The sequence below is a fragment of the Thamnophis sirtalis genome, unplaced genomic scaffold, assembly GCF_051295495.1.
Source record: "Thamnophis sirtalis isolate CommonGarterSnake01/CBP01778 unplaced genomic scaffold, rThaSir2_p1.2 scaffold_2, whole genome shotgun sequence".
Taxonomy (NCBI): domain Eukaryota; kingdom Metazoa; phylum Chordata; class Lepidosauria; order Squamata; family Natricidae; genus Thamnophis; species Thamnophis sirtalis.
The window spans coordinates 42,443,786-42,459,067 of record NW_028261382.1 but is presented as its reverse complement, the minus strand read 5'-3'; the positions used below and the strand labels follow the sequence as shown (position 1 = coordinate 42,459,067).

The 15,282-nt window shown below is 47.2% G+C and overlaps 1 protein-coding gene across 1 annotated transcript in view; it reads left to right on the top strand.

Annotated features, from left to right (window-relative positions):
* The window catches only part of GON4L (gon-4 like), a 40,526-nt gene that overhangs the window by 12,485 nt on the left and 12,759 nt on the right, over positions 1-15,282 (top strand). Inside the window, 12 exon segments of the mRNA XM_087705151.1 lie at positions 633-825; positions 2,885-2,986; positions 4,387-4,427; positions 4,553-4,656; positions 7,206-7,404; positions 7,600-7,686; positions 9,358-9,529; positions 10,203-10,347; positions 11,911-12,061; positions 12,868-12,984; positions 13,688-14,237; positions 14,240-15,282. Of these exon segments, the coding sequence (XP_087561277.1) occupies positions 633-825; positions 2,885-2,986; positions 4,387-4,427; positions 4,553-4,656; positions 7,206-7,404; positions 7,600-7,686; positions 9,358-9,529; positions 10,203-10,347; positions 11,911-12,061; positions 12,868-12,984; positions 13,688-14,237; positions 14,240-15,282 (2,904 nt within the window).

The following is a 15,282-nucleotide window of genomic DNA, read 5'->3' as shown; positions in this document are numbered from 1 at the left end:
AATTTCCAGACAGTGAGAACAATTAACCTGTGGAACAGAAATTGCCTCCAGAAGTTGTGAATGTTCCACCGCTGGAAGTTTTAAAGAAGATGTTGGTCAACCATTTGTCTGAAGTGGTGTACGTTTTTCTGCCTAGACAGAGGGTTGGACTAGAAGACCTCCAAGGTCCCTTCCAACTCTTTGTTATTCTATATTCTAGGGCTAAGCCCTCCCCCAACCCAGCCTCCCCCCCCCCATTCTTCTTATTCACAGAGGCATCCATTGAAAGAGAATTTCAAATAATCCGAATGAAATTCAACCACATAATTTTTCTCCTTGTCTTTGGTTCGCTCGAAAAAAGTTGGCCGGGCACCCACAACTTCTGGTGGCAAGCTGTTCCACTGCTTAATTGTTCTCACTGTCAGCCTCTTGATGATTGGCCAAAAGTCAACCGGCTGTTTTTCATGTCTCAAGCGGGATTAGAACTCAAGAGTCTTTAGATAATTATTCGTGGTGAATGGGAAATGCTTCCATTGCCAGGAATTCTTTTCACCGCCTCTTTCTCACCTCAACAAATCTCGTTAAAGAAGACCGCGGGAACTGTTCTCGCGAGAACCGCTTCCAGTGTTTAAGACTCTCCCTTTCCGTCCCAGCCTCTGGAAGACAGCTTAATTGCCTTCCGCACCCGATCCAAGAGACCACTGAAGGATGTGCCCCTCGGTCAACTGGAGGCCGAGCTTCGGGCTCCGGACATCACTCCGGACATGTACGACCCCAATACGGCGGACGACGAAGACTGGAAGCGGTGGCTGGGCGGGCTGATGAATGACGACGTGGAAAACGAAGGCAAGTTTGAGATGGAAGGAAATGAAACTTCGAGTTCAGTTCAGTTCAGTTTATTAAATTTATATACTGCCCTTTTCCCCCCGAAAGGGACTCAGGGCGGCTCACAACTCGAACCGGGGAGGGGGATACAGACAAAAGATTTAAAAAACAACAGCATAACAATATATAATTTAAAACTCACAACAGTCATACCATTCGAGACGGGGGCAACAGCTCTTTAGCCCCAGGCCTGTCGGAACAACCAGGTTTTAAGGGCTTTGCGGAAGGCCTGGAGGGTGGTGAGTGTTCGAATCTCCACGGGGAGTTCGTTCCAGAGGGTCGGAGCAGCCACAGAGAAGGCTGTGGGTAGTCGCCAGTCGACACTGGCCAGCAGATGGGATTCGGAGGAGGCCTAATCTGTGGGATCTAATCGGTCTAGCGGAGGTGATTGGCAGCAGGCGGTCTCTCAAGTACCCAGGTCCAATACCATGAAGGGCTTTATAAGTGACGACTAGTGCCTTGAAGCGTATCCGGAGACCAATAGGCAGCCAGTGCAGCTCGCGGAGGATAGGTGTTACGTGGGTGAACCGAGGTGCACCCACAATCGCTCGCGCGGCTGCATTCTGGACAAGCTGAAGTCTCCGAATGCTCTTCAAGGGCTGCCCCATGTAGAGCACGTTGCAGTAGTATTTGCAGAGTTTGGGTTTTACTGATTAGACCGGGGGGGGGGGGGGGCACGACCTGTGGCTCTTCCGTCCCTCTTCTGCGGCTCGCTGTCACCGCTCGGCTCCACAGTTAGGACAGGTAGAGGAAAAAGGACACTCCGCTAGGAGGAGACTATGGTGGGGAAATTGGACTTCCGGTCGGCTCCAGAATTGAGCGATGTGGGTGGATGTTCCAGTTGTGGCTCTTTTGAGTGTTTAAGGTTGCCGACCACTGGATTAGACTGATTTAAAATATATATATATATAGAAATGGCTAGTTTATAGTATTCTGTCCCAAAGGTGCATTTTTTTCAGGAATCAAGAGGACTTTATTGGTTTTTTCTTTAAGTTTTTTATTAGATGAAGATTAAAAGCAATGGACACAGTGCGACATTTCTGGCATAAACGTTTCCATATAGTGATTAGATCTTACAACAGTTACATTTTATATCCATTACATAGGTAGGTGTAGTCGGTCAGATGACCCATCCGTTGATCCTTTCTTTTATACAATTACTAATCATACAAATACACATCCAATTCCTACCTATCACACATTCTTAATACCACGTTTCCCAGTTCTTGTCTCGGTTTTTCTATCCCGTCCTTTTCCCCTCGTTTCTAACCATTGGTCGCAGATTTTGTGATATTCCGATATTCGTTTTTTGAGTTCTAGAGTCAGCCTGTCCATCTCTGCGCAGGTCAAGATCTTATCTATTATTTCTTGTTCAGAGGGAGTCTCTTTATTTTTCTATTTTTGTGCAAAAACTTGGTTCTTTTCTTTTGAAGACGTTTCGCTTCTCCTCCAAGAAGCTTCTTCAGTTCTGATTGGAGGTTTGGAGAACGGAAGGATTGATGCTCCTTGCAGGCAGCTGGTCATTTGTGTCCCTTTTAGAGGGTTGCTGAGGCCACTTAGAGGTTTCTCTCTCTCCCCGTGGTCAGGTGGTCAAATTCAGACGCTTGGCAAACCGACTCATACTTATGACGGTTGCTAGGTCCCAGAGCCGGTCATGCGACCCGCTTTTGCAACCTTTTGACAAGCGAAGTCCATTCATTTAACGGCCCGGGTTACTAACTTGTCGGCGGCAAGGGATTCACTTAACAGCAGTGGCAAGAAAAGTCATAAAACGGGGCGAAGCTCAATTAACAAATGTTGCACTTAACAACAGAAATGTTGGACTCAATTGTGCATTTAATTGAGGAATTTGCTCCTTGCTGTCAACTCCTCTCCATTAGTTAATTAGGATTTAATTAATTTAATTAAGTTAATTTAAAGAGGAATTTGCATTTCCTCCGGGTTGGGTCGTTGTCCCGAAGCATCCGGAAAAGGAGGAATTCTCTCGTTAAGATAACTTCCTTTTTCCCCCCTCTTCTAGATGAGGCCGATGACGACGATGATCCCGAATATAATTTTTTGGAAGATCTGGATGAACCCGACACGGAGGACTTCAGGAACGACCGTGCCGTCAGAATCACAAGTACGTTCCCCTTATCTACGGCTAGTCCCGACTTACAACCGCAGTACAGCCCGGAGTTGTGGTCATGGGTTTTTGCAGTCGTATGTTGAGACACCACATGACCAGCAGGCAACAGAATTTAATTTTTAATATGCACCAGTGTGTCCACAATAAAAAATGATAATAAAGGTTATCTGTCTGTTTGCCTGCCTGCCTGCCTGCCTGCCTACCTACCTATCTTTCTATCTATCTACATTTGCATCTCTCTGTCTTCTGTGTGTCTCTGTCTGACTGCCCATCATCTTTATCTATCATCTATATCTTCTATCATCTATGTATCATCTATATCTACCTTCTATCTATCTATCTATCTATCTATCTATCTATCTATCTATCTATCTATCTATCTATCTATCTATCATCTATCTATCTATCTATCTATCTATCTATCTATCTATCTATCTATCTATCTATCTATCTATCTATCTATCTATCAACCTACCTACGTACCTACCTACCTATCTTTCTATCTATATCTGCATCTCTCTGTCTTCTGTATCTCTCTATCATCTATATCTTCTAACATTTACGTATAATTATATTTGTTTGTCTGTCTACCTACCTTGTCTGTCTGTCTGTCTTTCTTTCTTTCTTTCTTTCTTTCTTTCTTTCTTTCTTTCTTTCTTTCTTTCTTTCTATCTACCTACTTACCTACCTATCTATCTATATCTGCATCTCTCTATGTCTTCTGTATCTGTCTGTTTATTATCTATATCTTCTAACATTTACGTATCATCTATATTTGTCTGTCTGTCTACCTACCTTATCTATCTATCTATCTATCTATCTATCTATCTATCTATCTATCTATCTATCTATCTATCCTATCCTATCCTATCTATCTATCTATCTATCTATCTATCTATCTATCTATCTATCTATCTATCTATCTATCTATCTATCTATCTACCTACCTACCTACCTACCTACCTACCTACCTACCTACCTACCTACCTACCTACCTACCAACCAACCAACCAACCAACCAACCAACCAACCAACCAACCAACCAACCAACCAACTATCTACCTACCTCTATCTATCATCTGTCTGTCTGTCTGTCTGTCTGTCTGTCTGTCTGTCTGTCTGTCTGTCTGTCTGTCTGTCTGTCTGTCTGTCTATCTATCTATCTATCTATCTATCTATCTATCTATCTATCTATCTGTCTGTCTGTCTGTCTATCTGTCTATCTGTCTATCTGTCTATCTGTCTATCTATCTATCTTTTTATTATCTCTTTATCTATCTACGGTGACTATCTGTCTATAACTTTGTTAAACAACTTTTCAGATGTTTTTAAGAAGTCAGGAAACTGGTGATTTCACTGACACCCCACCCCCCCCCCCGTTTTGTGTCCCACAGAGAAAGAAGTGAACGAGCTGATGGAGGAGCTGTTTGAAACGGTGAGTCTTCCCGGTCCCCCTGTTTGGAACGAATCCAAGGGAGGTCGCTAGTCCTCAAGGGAACCATCGCTTCCCGTGTTGTAAAAAATCTATGCCTGCTTGTCAACTCAATTATCCAAATTCAGTTTCAGGATGAAATCGGCTTCCCCAACGTGGAGGATGATGGAATGGAGGATGAAGAGGGCACAGCGGAGGCCCGGCCCAATTTTAATACCCCTCAGGTGCTCAGGTAGGACAGCCTCACCTGCCCCTTTATATTATGAATGTTTTAACAGACGGGTGTCTGTCAAACAGGATAAGGGGTACTATTTCCCCTTTTATTCCATGATTCTGGAGAGAAACCTTGTGGGTGGTCCTTGATTTACGTCCACAAATAGGAGCAGAATTTCCATTGTTAAGCAAGTCGGTTGTTAAGTGAGTTGCTCCCAATTTTAGGAATAGGAATATCCCTTATTGGCCAAGCGTGATTAGACACACAATGGAGTTTGACATGGTTCCACCACAAAACCGCGGACGACAAAATCGCGGTCGACGAAAGCGCATATGTGACGTCATCACAGCACGACGAAAAAGATCGAAAAATGTAAAAATAAAGCGAAAACCTTACCCTAACCCCCCCAAACCTAACCCTAAACCTAACCCTTAACCTAACCCTAAACCTAACCCTTAACCTAACGAAAAACCTAACGCTAACCCTTAACCTAACGCTAAACGTAACGCTAACGCTCTAAACCTAACCCTAACCCTTAACCTAACCCTAACCCTAACCCTTAACCTAACCCTTACCTTTATGTGAATCGGCTTGCTGTAATTTAATTTTTATTTCAATTTTTCGATCTTTTTCGTCGCGTTGTGATGACGTCACATACGCGATTTCGTCGACCGCGCTTTTGTGGAACGTGGTTTTGACGGGTCACGGTTTGACATTGTCGAATGAGCTCTCGTAATTCTATTTCCGATTTCAAATCTATTATTCTCTTTTTCATACTTTCCATCTTAAACTTATTTTCTTCTTGTTATATAAACAATATCCTTAATTGCTCCTTCAAAGTTATAACCAAATTATCATTTCATGGTTCCTCTTGTCATCTATTTTACCCTAATGAAACCATCTAGTTTATTTTTTTATTTTGTTATTCCTTTCGTTCTTCAATTAAACCCCCTTTTTTTACTCTCTTCTATTTCCTGGTCTGACTGCTCCATCTAAATTTCTAGCTCATCCTTCTCCTCCAAAGTTTCACATTTTTAACCTCTCAAATACTTCCTTATACATCCATGATACCAATTTGACAAAGGAACCCTTTTTTTTTCATCCTCGTTCTGTTTCCATTGCAACTCAATTTATTCTCTTTCCATTTTTTCATCTTATTTTCTTCTTAGTATCTAAACAATATCACCCCACAAACAGTCTTTCAAGGGTGAATTTACAACCACAGACCTTATCAGGCTTGGAGAGCTGCCAGGCCGATATCTAACACTGTTTGACCAGGAGTCACGAATCAATTAAGCGAACTCATTGTCTCCTGCAAACTCCATTCCCCTTTCACTCCTCTTTTATGTTCTCTAGGAGGGGCCATTCACCGTCCACTTGTGGCTTTCCTCCCAAGTCGACCCCTGTTCTTTAGCTCTTCCCTTCGTCTGGAAGCTCTGTGCATGCGCCAACTGGGAACAGGCTCCAGCTGTTCCTCTGCCTCACTGATGTCTCATTCCAAAGGCAGCTGATAACTAGCATATGGCCCTGGCCACCCTCTCTGCCTCCGACGCAGAAGCCCTCCTCAGAGCCTCCCCCAGACTCCAGGACTGGCCCAGGTTCCTCCCCAACCTCCTCACTGTCCGAATCAGCCGCCAGCTATGCTGGCCGCTGGCGGGCCACAACAATGGGAGTTGAAGTTCCACGCAACTTTTCCTGTGCGCTGCTTGGAGAATCCAAGCACGGCTTAACTTTTGTCCATTAGCCTTGAGACTGAGTTAGAAAAAGTCTTGGCCACGCCTCCTCTGGCCAGAAGAGTCCAGTTTTTTTTTTTAACTCAGTCGAGCCTTACAGAGAGGTCTCCTTATCTGTGGGGCAGGGGGCCCGAAAGGACCGGCGATCCTGTTTGGGAAGGGAGATAGAGTAAAATTGGCTGGGCCTTCGCCTCCCTTCTCGACTGAGCAGTATCAGAAGCGGATGGCAAGATCACCTCCGCCTAGCTACAGCCGGGAAGCCCGGGATTTTTCACCTTCCCAGAGGGAGCCCCCTTGTGGAGTACTGTGAAGCCGTTACCATGGCAACTCCTTTGCGCTGTACAGTAGAAGCCATTTTACAGCAGTACAGTAGAAGCCATTTTAAGGCACAACAGGCTGCATCTTAACGGAACACGCCCCCCCCCCCAAGGAGTGTTAGGGGTGTCTTACCCCCACAATGTTTTTTTTCCCCCAGAGAGTAAATCATCTGTGTATCAAGTTTGTTTGAAAATGCTCCAGGCGTTCCAGATTTATGCTGGAACCCACACACACAGAGATACATCTGCTTTTATAGATAGATAGATAGATGATAGATAGATAGATAGATAGATAGATAGATAGATAGATAGATAGATAGATAGATAGATGATAGATAGATAGATAGATAGATAGATAGATAGATAGATAGATTAAAATTAATGTAATTTCATGAGGTTTGGGGAGGGACCCCTGCTCTAGAAGGTTCTCTGGAGGAGGGAGAAGAAGCAGGGCCACGCGGTGGCTGGCCTCCCCAAAAGTGGTACCACCAGCCCCATCTACACCTACTTGGCGCAGGTTCGAAGAACCCTTGGCCAACCTGCTGAACGAGCAGCACCGGACGGTGAAGGAACAGCTGGAGCAGCTGCGGGTGAAGAAGTCCACCATCAAGCTGCCCCAGGAGATGGAGAGGTCCAAGCTGCGCAACGAGAAGGCGGCTCAGACCCTGGCGCTGGACGCCGGGCAGAGGAAGAGGCTGCAGCAGCAGATGCAACAGGTTGGGGTGCCCGCTGGTTCTTGTTTTTTTGGGGGGGTGCCCTTCCTGTACCCGGCTTCCCTTCACCGGAGGGATTCTCCCGGTTCTACAGGGCGCCGCCCCTAAGCTTTAGCCCTTCCGACCCCGGGAGGATGTCGTTTTGGGAACGGGTTGTGTGTATGCTGACCGCTGACCTTCTCTCCCCGACCGTTCCAGCACGTCCAACTTCTGACCCAGGTTCACCTCTTGTCCAGTTGCAACCCGAGCCTGAGCTCCGAGGCCAGCACTGCCCGGCTCTTCCTGGTAATTCCATGACTTTTGAGAGCGAATGTGGTTCCCATGAGCTCCTCCTCTTTGTCCTTCTCCTCCTCCTCTTCTTTCTCCTCTTACCGTTTTATCCTTGGCCTCCCTCTGTCTTCTCCTCCATCTTCCCCTTCTCCATCTTCTCCTCCACCTTTTCTTCTCCATCTCCGCCTCTTTTTCCTCCTCCTCCATCTTCTCCTCCTCCTCCATCTTCTCCTCCTCCACCGTCTCCTTCTCTTTCTTTCCCTCCATCTTCTCATCGTCCTCCTCTATTTCCATGTCTTCCTTCATCATCTTCTCCTTGTCGTTCTATTCCTTCTCTTTTTCCTTCTTCTCCATCTTCCCCTTCTCCTTCTCCGCCTCTCTCTCCTCCTCCTCCATCTTCTCCTTCTCCTCCATCTTCTCCTCCTCCATCTTCTCTTCTCCATCTCTGCCTCTCTCTCCTCCTCCTCCATCTCATCTTCTCCTTCTCCTCCATCTTCTCTTTCCTCTCCATCTTCTCCTCCTCCATCTTCTCGTCCTCCACTGTCTCCTCCTTCTCTTTCTTTCCCTCCATCTTCTCATCGTCCTCCTCTATTTCCATGTCCTCCATCATCATCTTCTCCTTGTCGTTCTATTCCTTCTCTTTTTCCTTCTTCTCCATCTTCTCCTTCTCCTCCATCTTCTCGTGCTCCACTGTCTCCTCCTTCTCTTTCTTTCCTTCCATCTTCTCATCGTCCTCCTCTATTTCCATGTTCTCCATCATCATCTTCTCCTTGTCGTTCTCCATCTGTTCCTTCTCTTTTTCCTTCTTCCCCATCTCCCCTTCTCCATCTCCCCTTTCTCCTCCTCCTCCTCCATCTCTTCTCTTCCTGCACCTTCTCCTCCTCCTTGTCCTCCATTTCCTCCTCTTTCTCCTCCTCCTCTATCTCCTCCTTCTCCTCCTCCTCCTTCTCCTCCTCCACTGTCTTCTCCTCCTCCTTGTCTGTCTTTCCCTCCATCTTCTCATCGTCCTCTATTTCCATGTCCTCCATCATCATCTTCTCCTTGTCGTTCTCCATCTATTCCTTCTCTTTTTCCTTCTTCTCCATCTTCCCCTTCTCCATCTCCCTCCTCCTTTCTCCTCCTCCTCCCATCTTCTCCTTCTCCAACTTTTCTCCTCTTCCTCCTCCATCATCTTGTCTTCCTCCTTTTGTCTGTCTTCCCCTCCATCATTTCCTCCTCATCTATTTCCATCTTCTCCATCTTCTTCTCCTCCATGTTTTCCCTCTCCTTTTGCTTCTCCCATACTCTCCTTCTATATCTTCTCCTCTCTTCGTCTTCTCTTCCTCCTCGTCTATCTCCTCCTCCTCTTCTTTCTGCTCCCCTTCAATCTTCTCCTCCTTGTCTGTCTCTGTTTTCTCTCCCCAACTTCTCTTTGTCCTTTTTCATCTTTTCTTTCTTTGTCTAGCTTCTCCATTTCCTCCTTCTTCTCCTTGTCTTTCTTCTCCTCCTTCATCACCTTCTCGTCTATCTCCATCTTCTCCTCCATCCTCAGGCTGAACTGAAGTCCCATTTTTTTATCCGCTTGGGCTGAGAAATGGAGGAGCGACTCCAGATGGGAATATCTTCCCTGCTTGCTTGAACCCTCTTTACTCTCTCCTTCACCCTCCGGTGTGATTTTCACCGTCTTTTTTCCCACCCTTCCCCCAGAACGAGTTGGAAAGCTTCGCCAAGAGCTCCTTCCTCCTCAGCCAGCCTTCCAGCCCCGGGTTCCAGACCTCCTTCCAGCCTTTCAACTTGAAGGAATCTCTGCAGCTGATCAAGGATTTCCACACTCACGTCAAGATCGAGTGGAGTCCCCGCAAAGCCGTCAAAAAGAACAGTGAGTCCGCCCCCCCTCTTAAATTTAGATAATTTAATAAAGATTCTAAAAATTGCCGATAACCTGGCATTCCCCGGATATTTATTTATAAGGGGGGAGGGGGGGAAATGTCCGGACCGAACGTAATTTCTAAAGTTGGATTTTCCCCCTTACCAGAGGAAGCCCCCTTGCAGAGTACTGTGAAGCTGTTACTATGGCAATTCCACTGCACTGTACAGTAGAAGCCATTTTAGGGCAACATGGTAGAAGCCGTTCTAAGGCACAACAGGCTGTATCTTAACAGAACACACACTCCAAGGGGTGTTAGGGGTGTCTTAACCTCCACAATATTTGTAAGTCTGTGTGCCAAGTTTTGTTGAAATTGCTCGAGGCGTTCTAGAGTTATGCTGGGAGGTCTCTCTCTCTCCCCCCTCCCTCCCCCCTCTCTCTCCCTCCCTCCCCCTCCCTCTCTCCCCCTCTCTCCCTCCCTCTCTCCCTCCCTCCCCCTCGCCCCTCCCTCACCCCTATCTCCCTCCCCCTCTCTCCCTCCCCCTCCCTCCCTCCCTCCCCCTCTCCTTCCCCCTCCCTCTCCCTGCCTCTCTCCTGATCCTGAACTTTTTCTGAACATTGCAAGGATGGAACAGATTCTCTTCTTCTCTTCCAATATTCTCTCTTTCTCTCTCGATTCTTTTAGTGACTGATTTTGCTTGCTTGCCCAAACAAGTGGCCTGGATCCTGGCCACGCGGAGAGTTTTCCTGTATCCGGAGCTGCTGCCCACCTGCTCCTTCAAGGCCAAAACTCCCCGGGACAAGATTGTCTTCACCAAAGGAGAAGATAAGTACGTCCCTCCACCTTGCTTAGCAGTGGAAATTCCGGGCCTCAGCTTTGGTCGTATGTCGAGGTTTAGTTATCAAGGACTTTGATTCTAGCTAACATTTGTCAACCCACATTCCCCCGACATGTTATAAGTCTCCTGCTGGAGCAGCCCGTTGGACTAGAACACTGGTCACCAACTGGTGATCCGTGAAAAAAAAATTGGCGGTCTGCAGAAAAATGATTTGCATTTTTTATATTGCACTAAATACTATTTCTCTTTTTTAAAAAAAATCATGTTAGTGGTCTGCAGGATTTAAAATTATGAATTTAGTGGTCCCTGAGGTCCGAAAGATTGGTGACCCCTGGACTAGAAGACCTCCTAATTCTATTGTATTCTTTTCTGTTTTATTCTTTTATTTCTATTCTTACTCTATTCTGTTTTATTCTATTTCTATTCTAATTCTATCATCATTCTAATTCTATTCTAATTCTATTTTATTCTTCTTTTCTGTTTTATTCCTATTCTTATTCTATTCTGTTTTATTCTATTTCTATTCTAATTCTATCATTCTAATTCTATTCTAATTCTATTGTATTCTGCTTTTCTGTTTTATTCTTTTATTTCTATTCTTATTCTATTCTGTTTTATTCTATTTCTATTCTAATTCTATTCTAATTCTATTGTATTCTGCTTTTTTGTTTTATTTTATTCCTATTCTTATTCTATTCTGTTTTATTCTAATTCTATTGTATTCTTCTTTTCTGTTTTATTCTTTTGTTTCTATTCTTATTCTATTCTGTTTTATTCTATTTCTATTCTAATTCTATTATAATTCTATCATAATTCGAATTCTACTCTAATTCTTATTCTGTTTTATTATTCTATTTCTATTCTATTCTAATTCTTTCTAATCCTATTCCATTCTCTATTCTGTATTTCTCTTATTTCTATTCTATACATTGTCACTAGCCCTGACCAACTGAACACCTGCAGTGATTCACTTAACAACGGAAGCAAGAAAGGTGTAAAATGGGGGCAAAAGGTTCACTCAACTGTCCCGCTTAGCATCTGAAATTATCGGCTCAATTGAGGACCATCCATCAGGGTTTCCTCCTTAAAAGATGGAGCTATTTTTTCCTATGTTCCTCGCCCACCCAGTCCTTCCTGACTCTACTTTACGACCACAAAGTTGAGAATCCACGAGAATGTTTGTTAAGCGAGCTGTGCCCTGATTTCACGAGCTTTTCCCCTCCATCGTTGTTAAACGAATCACTGCCGCCAATAAGTTAGTGATCTGGTTGTTAAGTGGATCCGGCTTCCCCATGGACTTCCCTTCTCACGAAAGCAACACAGTTTCATAAAGGGGATTTACAGGACACCACCACCGTCATAAATGCGAGCCAGGCGCCTGAATTTTGACCCCATGACCATGATAGGGACGATCGTAAGGGTGTAAAACGTCCTAAATCCCCCCCTTTTTTTCCCCATGTCCGTCGTAACTTTTGAACGGTCACTAAACAAACTGTCGTAAGTCAGGGACTACCATATGTCCCCAGCCCTTCCTGACTCTCTTCCTTGTTTCAGCTTGTTGGCGCTGGGGCTCAAGCACTTCGAAGGCACGGATTTCCCCAAGCCCCTCATCAGTAAGTACCTTCTGACCACCAAGACGGCCCACCAGCTGACGGGACGAATCAAGAACCGGAATATGAACCGTGTCCCCGACAACATTATCCGGGTCAGTTTCCACTCTCCCCTCCTTCTCTGGGGCAACCACATTAAACTCAAGTCGTCATGGTGAGAGAAAGGGGGTGGGGGAAGCGCATTCCACGCATATTTTCGGCAAAAGTCAGATCCCAGATTGCCGCAGCAGGCTTGGGAGGAGTGCACCTCATTGGTGAACGTGATTTATGACACAGACTGAAGGGAGGGAAGAAGGAACGGGGGTAAAGTCCAGCGATAATTCGAACGAGGCTCAGACTGCCAAAAGGTCTTGCCAAAATAAATAATCCTAATAAACGACTGGTTTTCTTTTGAAACTTGGCTCGAGACTCATGAGTCAATTGGGGAATCTTTCGGAAACGTGACACCGTGGTCTGTTGAGGAATTCTCACGGGACCTCTCTCTCTTCTTCAGCTCTTACCAGATGGTGGGGGATGGAAGGATTGATACTCCTTGCAGACAGAACTGGTCATTTGCATCTTTTTAGAGGGTCGTTGAGGCCGTTTGGAGGTTTATCTGTGTCCTCGGTGGGGTGTCACTTGAGCCTTCGCCACACCCATTTGCACTACTCAAAGTGGTGAGGACACAGAAGTCCCAAGTGGCCTCAACGACCCTCTAAAAGGATGCAAATGACCAGCTGTCCGCAAGGAACACAAATTCTTCTCACTCATCCAGGTCCTGGTTGATTCAGAAACCGGGGGGCTCGATTGCGGTTGTACGTCGAGGACTGCCTCTCTGTAGATCAGTAGGCAAGGTCATAAACCCGATTGATCCGTTCTTTTATTGGTTTTTTTTCCCCGCTGATCTTATCTCGATGTTTAGTATTATAAAACCACAAAGCAACTTCCGGTTTTGCCCCATCTTTGCGAGGAAGTTCAACCCGGAGATTGGAAGCCGCCTGTGGAACAGGAAGAACAACGCTTGCCCTTCTGGTTAAAGGTAAATTATGTTTGTGTGTGTCAAGAGTTTTTTGTATAAACTCAAATCCAGAAGCACACACAGATAGCTGGATTCATTAATTTGTTGATATAGATAAGAATAGATGAATACATGTACAATACCAACAGGCGTTTTTTTCCAAGTAAACACAAAACAGGAGAGTTAGAGGCCAACACAAGCAGTTAGCTTCATTTCAACACACAAGCCCAGAAACCTAGTTTACTTCTCAGGGCAGCAGACTGCTGAAGTTTCCGTTTCAATGCTCTGCACAGACTCAGATCTGTTTAAGCTCCTGTTGGCTGATTTAGTTGCTATGCCGATTCATTTGGCTGACCTTGTTCCCATGTCTCTGTCAGTCATGAATATTTTAAGTGTGTGTGTGTGTGTGTGTGTGGCTTTGCTTCACAATTGTGTGGCACCACAACGTATTTTCCTTGTCCACTATCAGGCAGGCGTCATCCTTTGTAATTCCAGCTTTCTTGGTCCCTCTTCCCCACCCTCTCTTCCCTCCCCCTCTGCCTCTCTCTCCCTCCCTCCCCCCTCCCTCTGGAAACAAATACTGTGGGGGTAACAGACCCCTACTAATGCCCTTTGGGGTGTGTGGTTAAGATGCATCCTGTTGTGCCTTTAAATGGCTTCTACTGTACTGCCGTAAAATGGTAAAATATTAGATATATTTCTTCTTCTCCTTTCTTTTTCCCAGGCCAGCATGCCCTCCATCCAAGAGACCATAGAGCAGCAGCGCGCTAAAGCAGCCTCCCAGGGCCCCGACGCGGATCCCAAGGCGGAAAGCCAGCGGCCGATCCCACCAACCCCGAAGCCCCTGCACATGCCCGAGGGCCTCCAGCTCATCCTGAGACCTCTGAGCAGCCGTTTCTGCCGCCGGATTTGGCGATGGCAACGTCCGGCCGCCGGCAAACCTTTCCTGGTTCAACCGAGCCTTTGCTTGCCCCCGGCTGGGACGGGCGGCTTCATCAAAATGAGTGCCAAGCAGCCCCTGCCTGCCGCGGTCCCCAGCAAATTGGCAACTCGCGTCTCCCCTTTGTCCCAACCCGCCTCGCTGCCCCACCTGAATCTGCCCTCCACCCTGAGCCAGGGTGCCCCTTTTGAGCTTCAAGGGGTCCTCCCCGCTCGGCCCTCGCCCCTCCGTATGCGTTTGGCCCCCGCGGTGCCCGCAAACGTGGTCTCCTCCCTCCCCGTTGCTTTCCACCCCAAAATGATCCTCCCGGCTCTGCCAGCCAACCACGCCCGGAAGTCTCCCTGCCGAGGGGGTACCAGAAAAAGAAGGCGCCCAAAGTCGCTCCTTTGCTGAAGGCCGCCCCTTTGCTTCATCCGACCCCCGTCATCTTCACCGTTCCTGCCGGGACGGTCAAAGTCTTGGGCATCGCCAATAGCTGCAACGTGCTGCAGCCGCTTTCCGCCACCCGGGCGGTTTCGGCCCCGCAGCCCATCCCCATCACCACGCTGCTGGTCAACCCCGCCCCCTTCTCCTGCCCGCTCAGCCAGCCCTTGGCAGCTTCTCCCGCCCTTCCCTTGGTGGTCGCTTCCAATTCAAGCCCTACCCCGCCGTCCGCACTGGTCAAAGATTCGGATAAGTCCACTTCACCGCTCAACGTGGCGTCCGCTGGGGACGCACCAGAGCCCAAAACAGGCCCAGAGGAAGCGCCCAGAGGCCCGTGGTCGTCCGATCTTAACTCTGCGGTCCGAACAGAACCTCCCACTCAGGGTTACGTGGAGGCGGCCGAGGTTTTAGCTCCCTTCTCCCCGACGGCGGAGTTAGGAGGCCTAGTCAAGGTAGATTTGGAAGCGTCAAAAGACGCATCGTCGTTAGACGCAGCTGCTGCCCCCCCAATTCCAACCCGGGATAATTCTCCGATGAAGGAAGAGCTGATTTTGGACCTCGGGGAAGGCCTGGAGGTCGAACCGACCTCGGGGGTCAGGAAGGAGCTGGAAGACGTTCAGAAGGAACCCGGCTGCGAGGAGGAGGAGGAGGAGGAAGAAGAGGAGACCGGCAACTCAACCGGCAATTCAACTGGCCCACAAGTGGCGCCTGCGACAGACGAAGGACATCACGCTTCTCCCACTAACTTTGGTGGCCGCAGCCCCGCATTGGATACCGGCAGCTCCTTGGGAAAGGCGGAGGAAATGGGGAACCAGCCCGAAGGGGCGGCGACGGCCGGCCAGGAGGGAGGAGGAGGAGGAGGAGGAGAGAAAGACGGGCTGGAAGAAGAGGAAGAGGAGGATTTTGATGATTACATCCAGGATGAGGAAGACGAGATGTCCTCAGCTTCCGAGGAA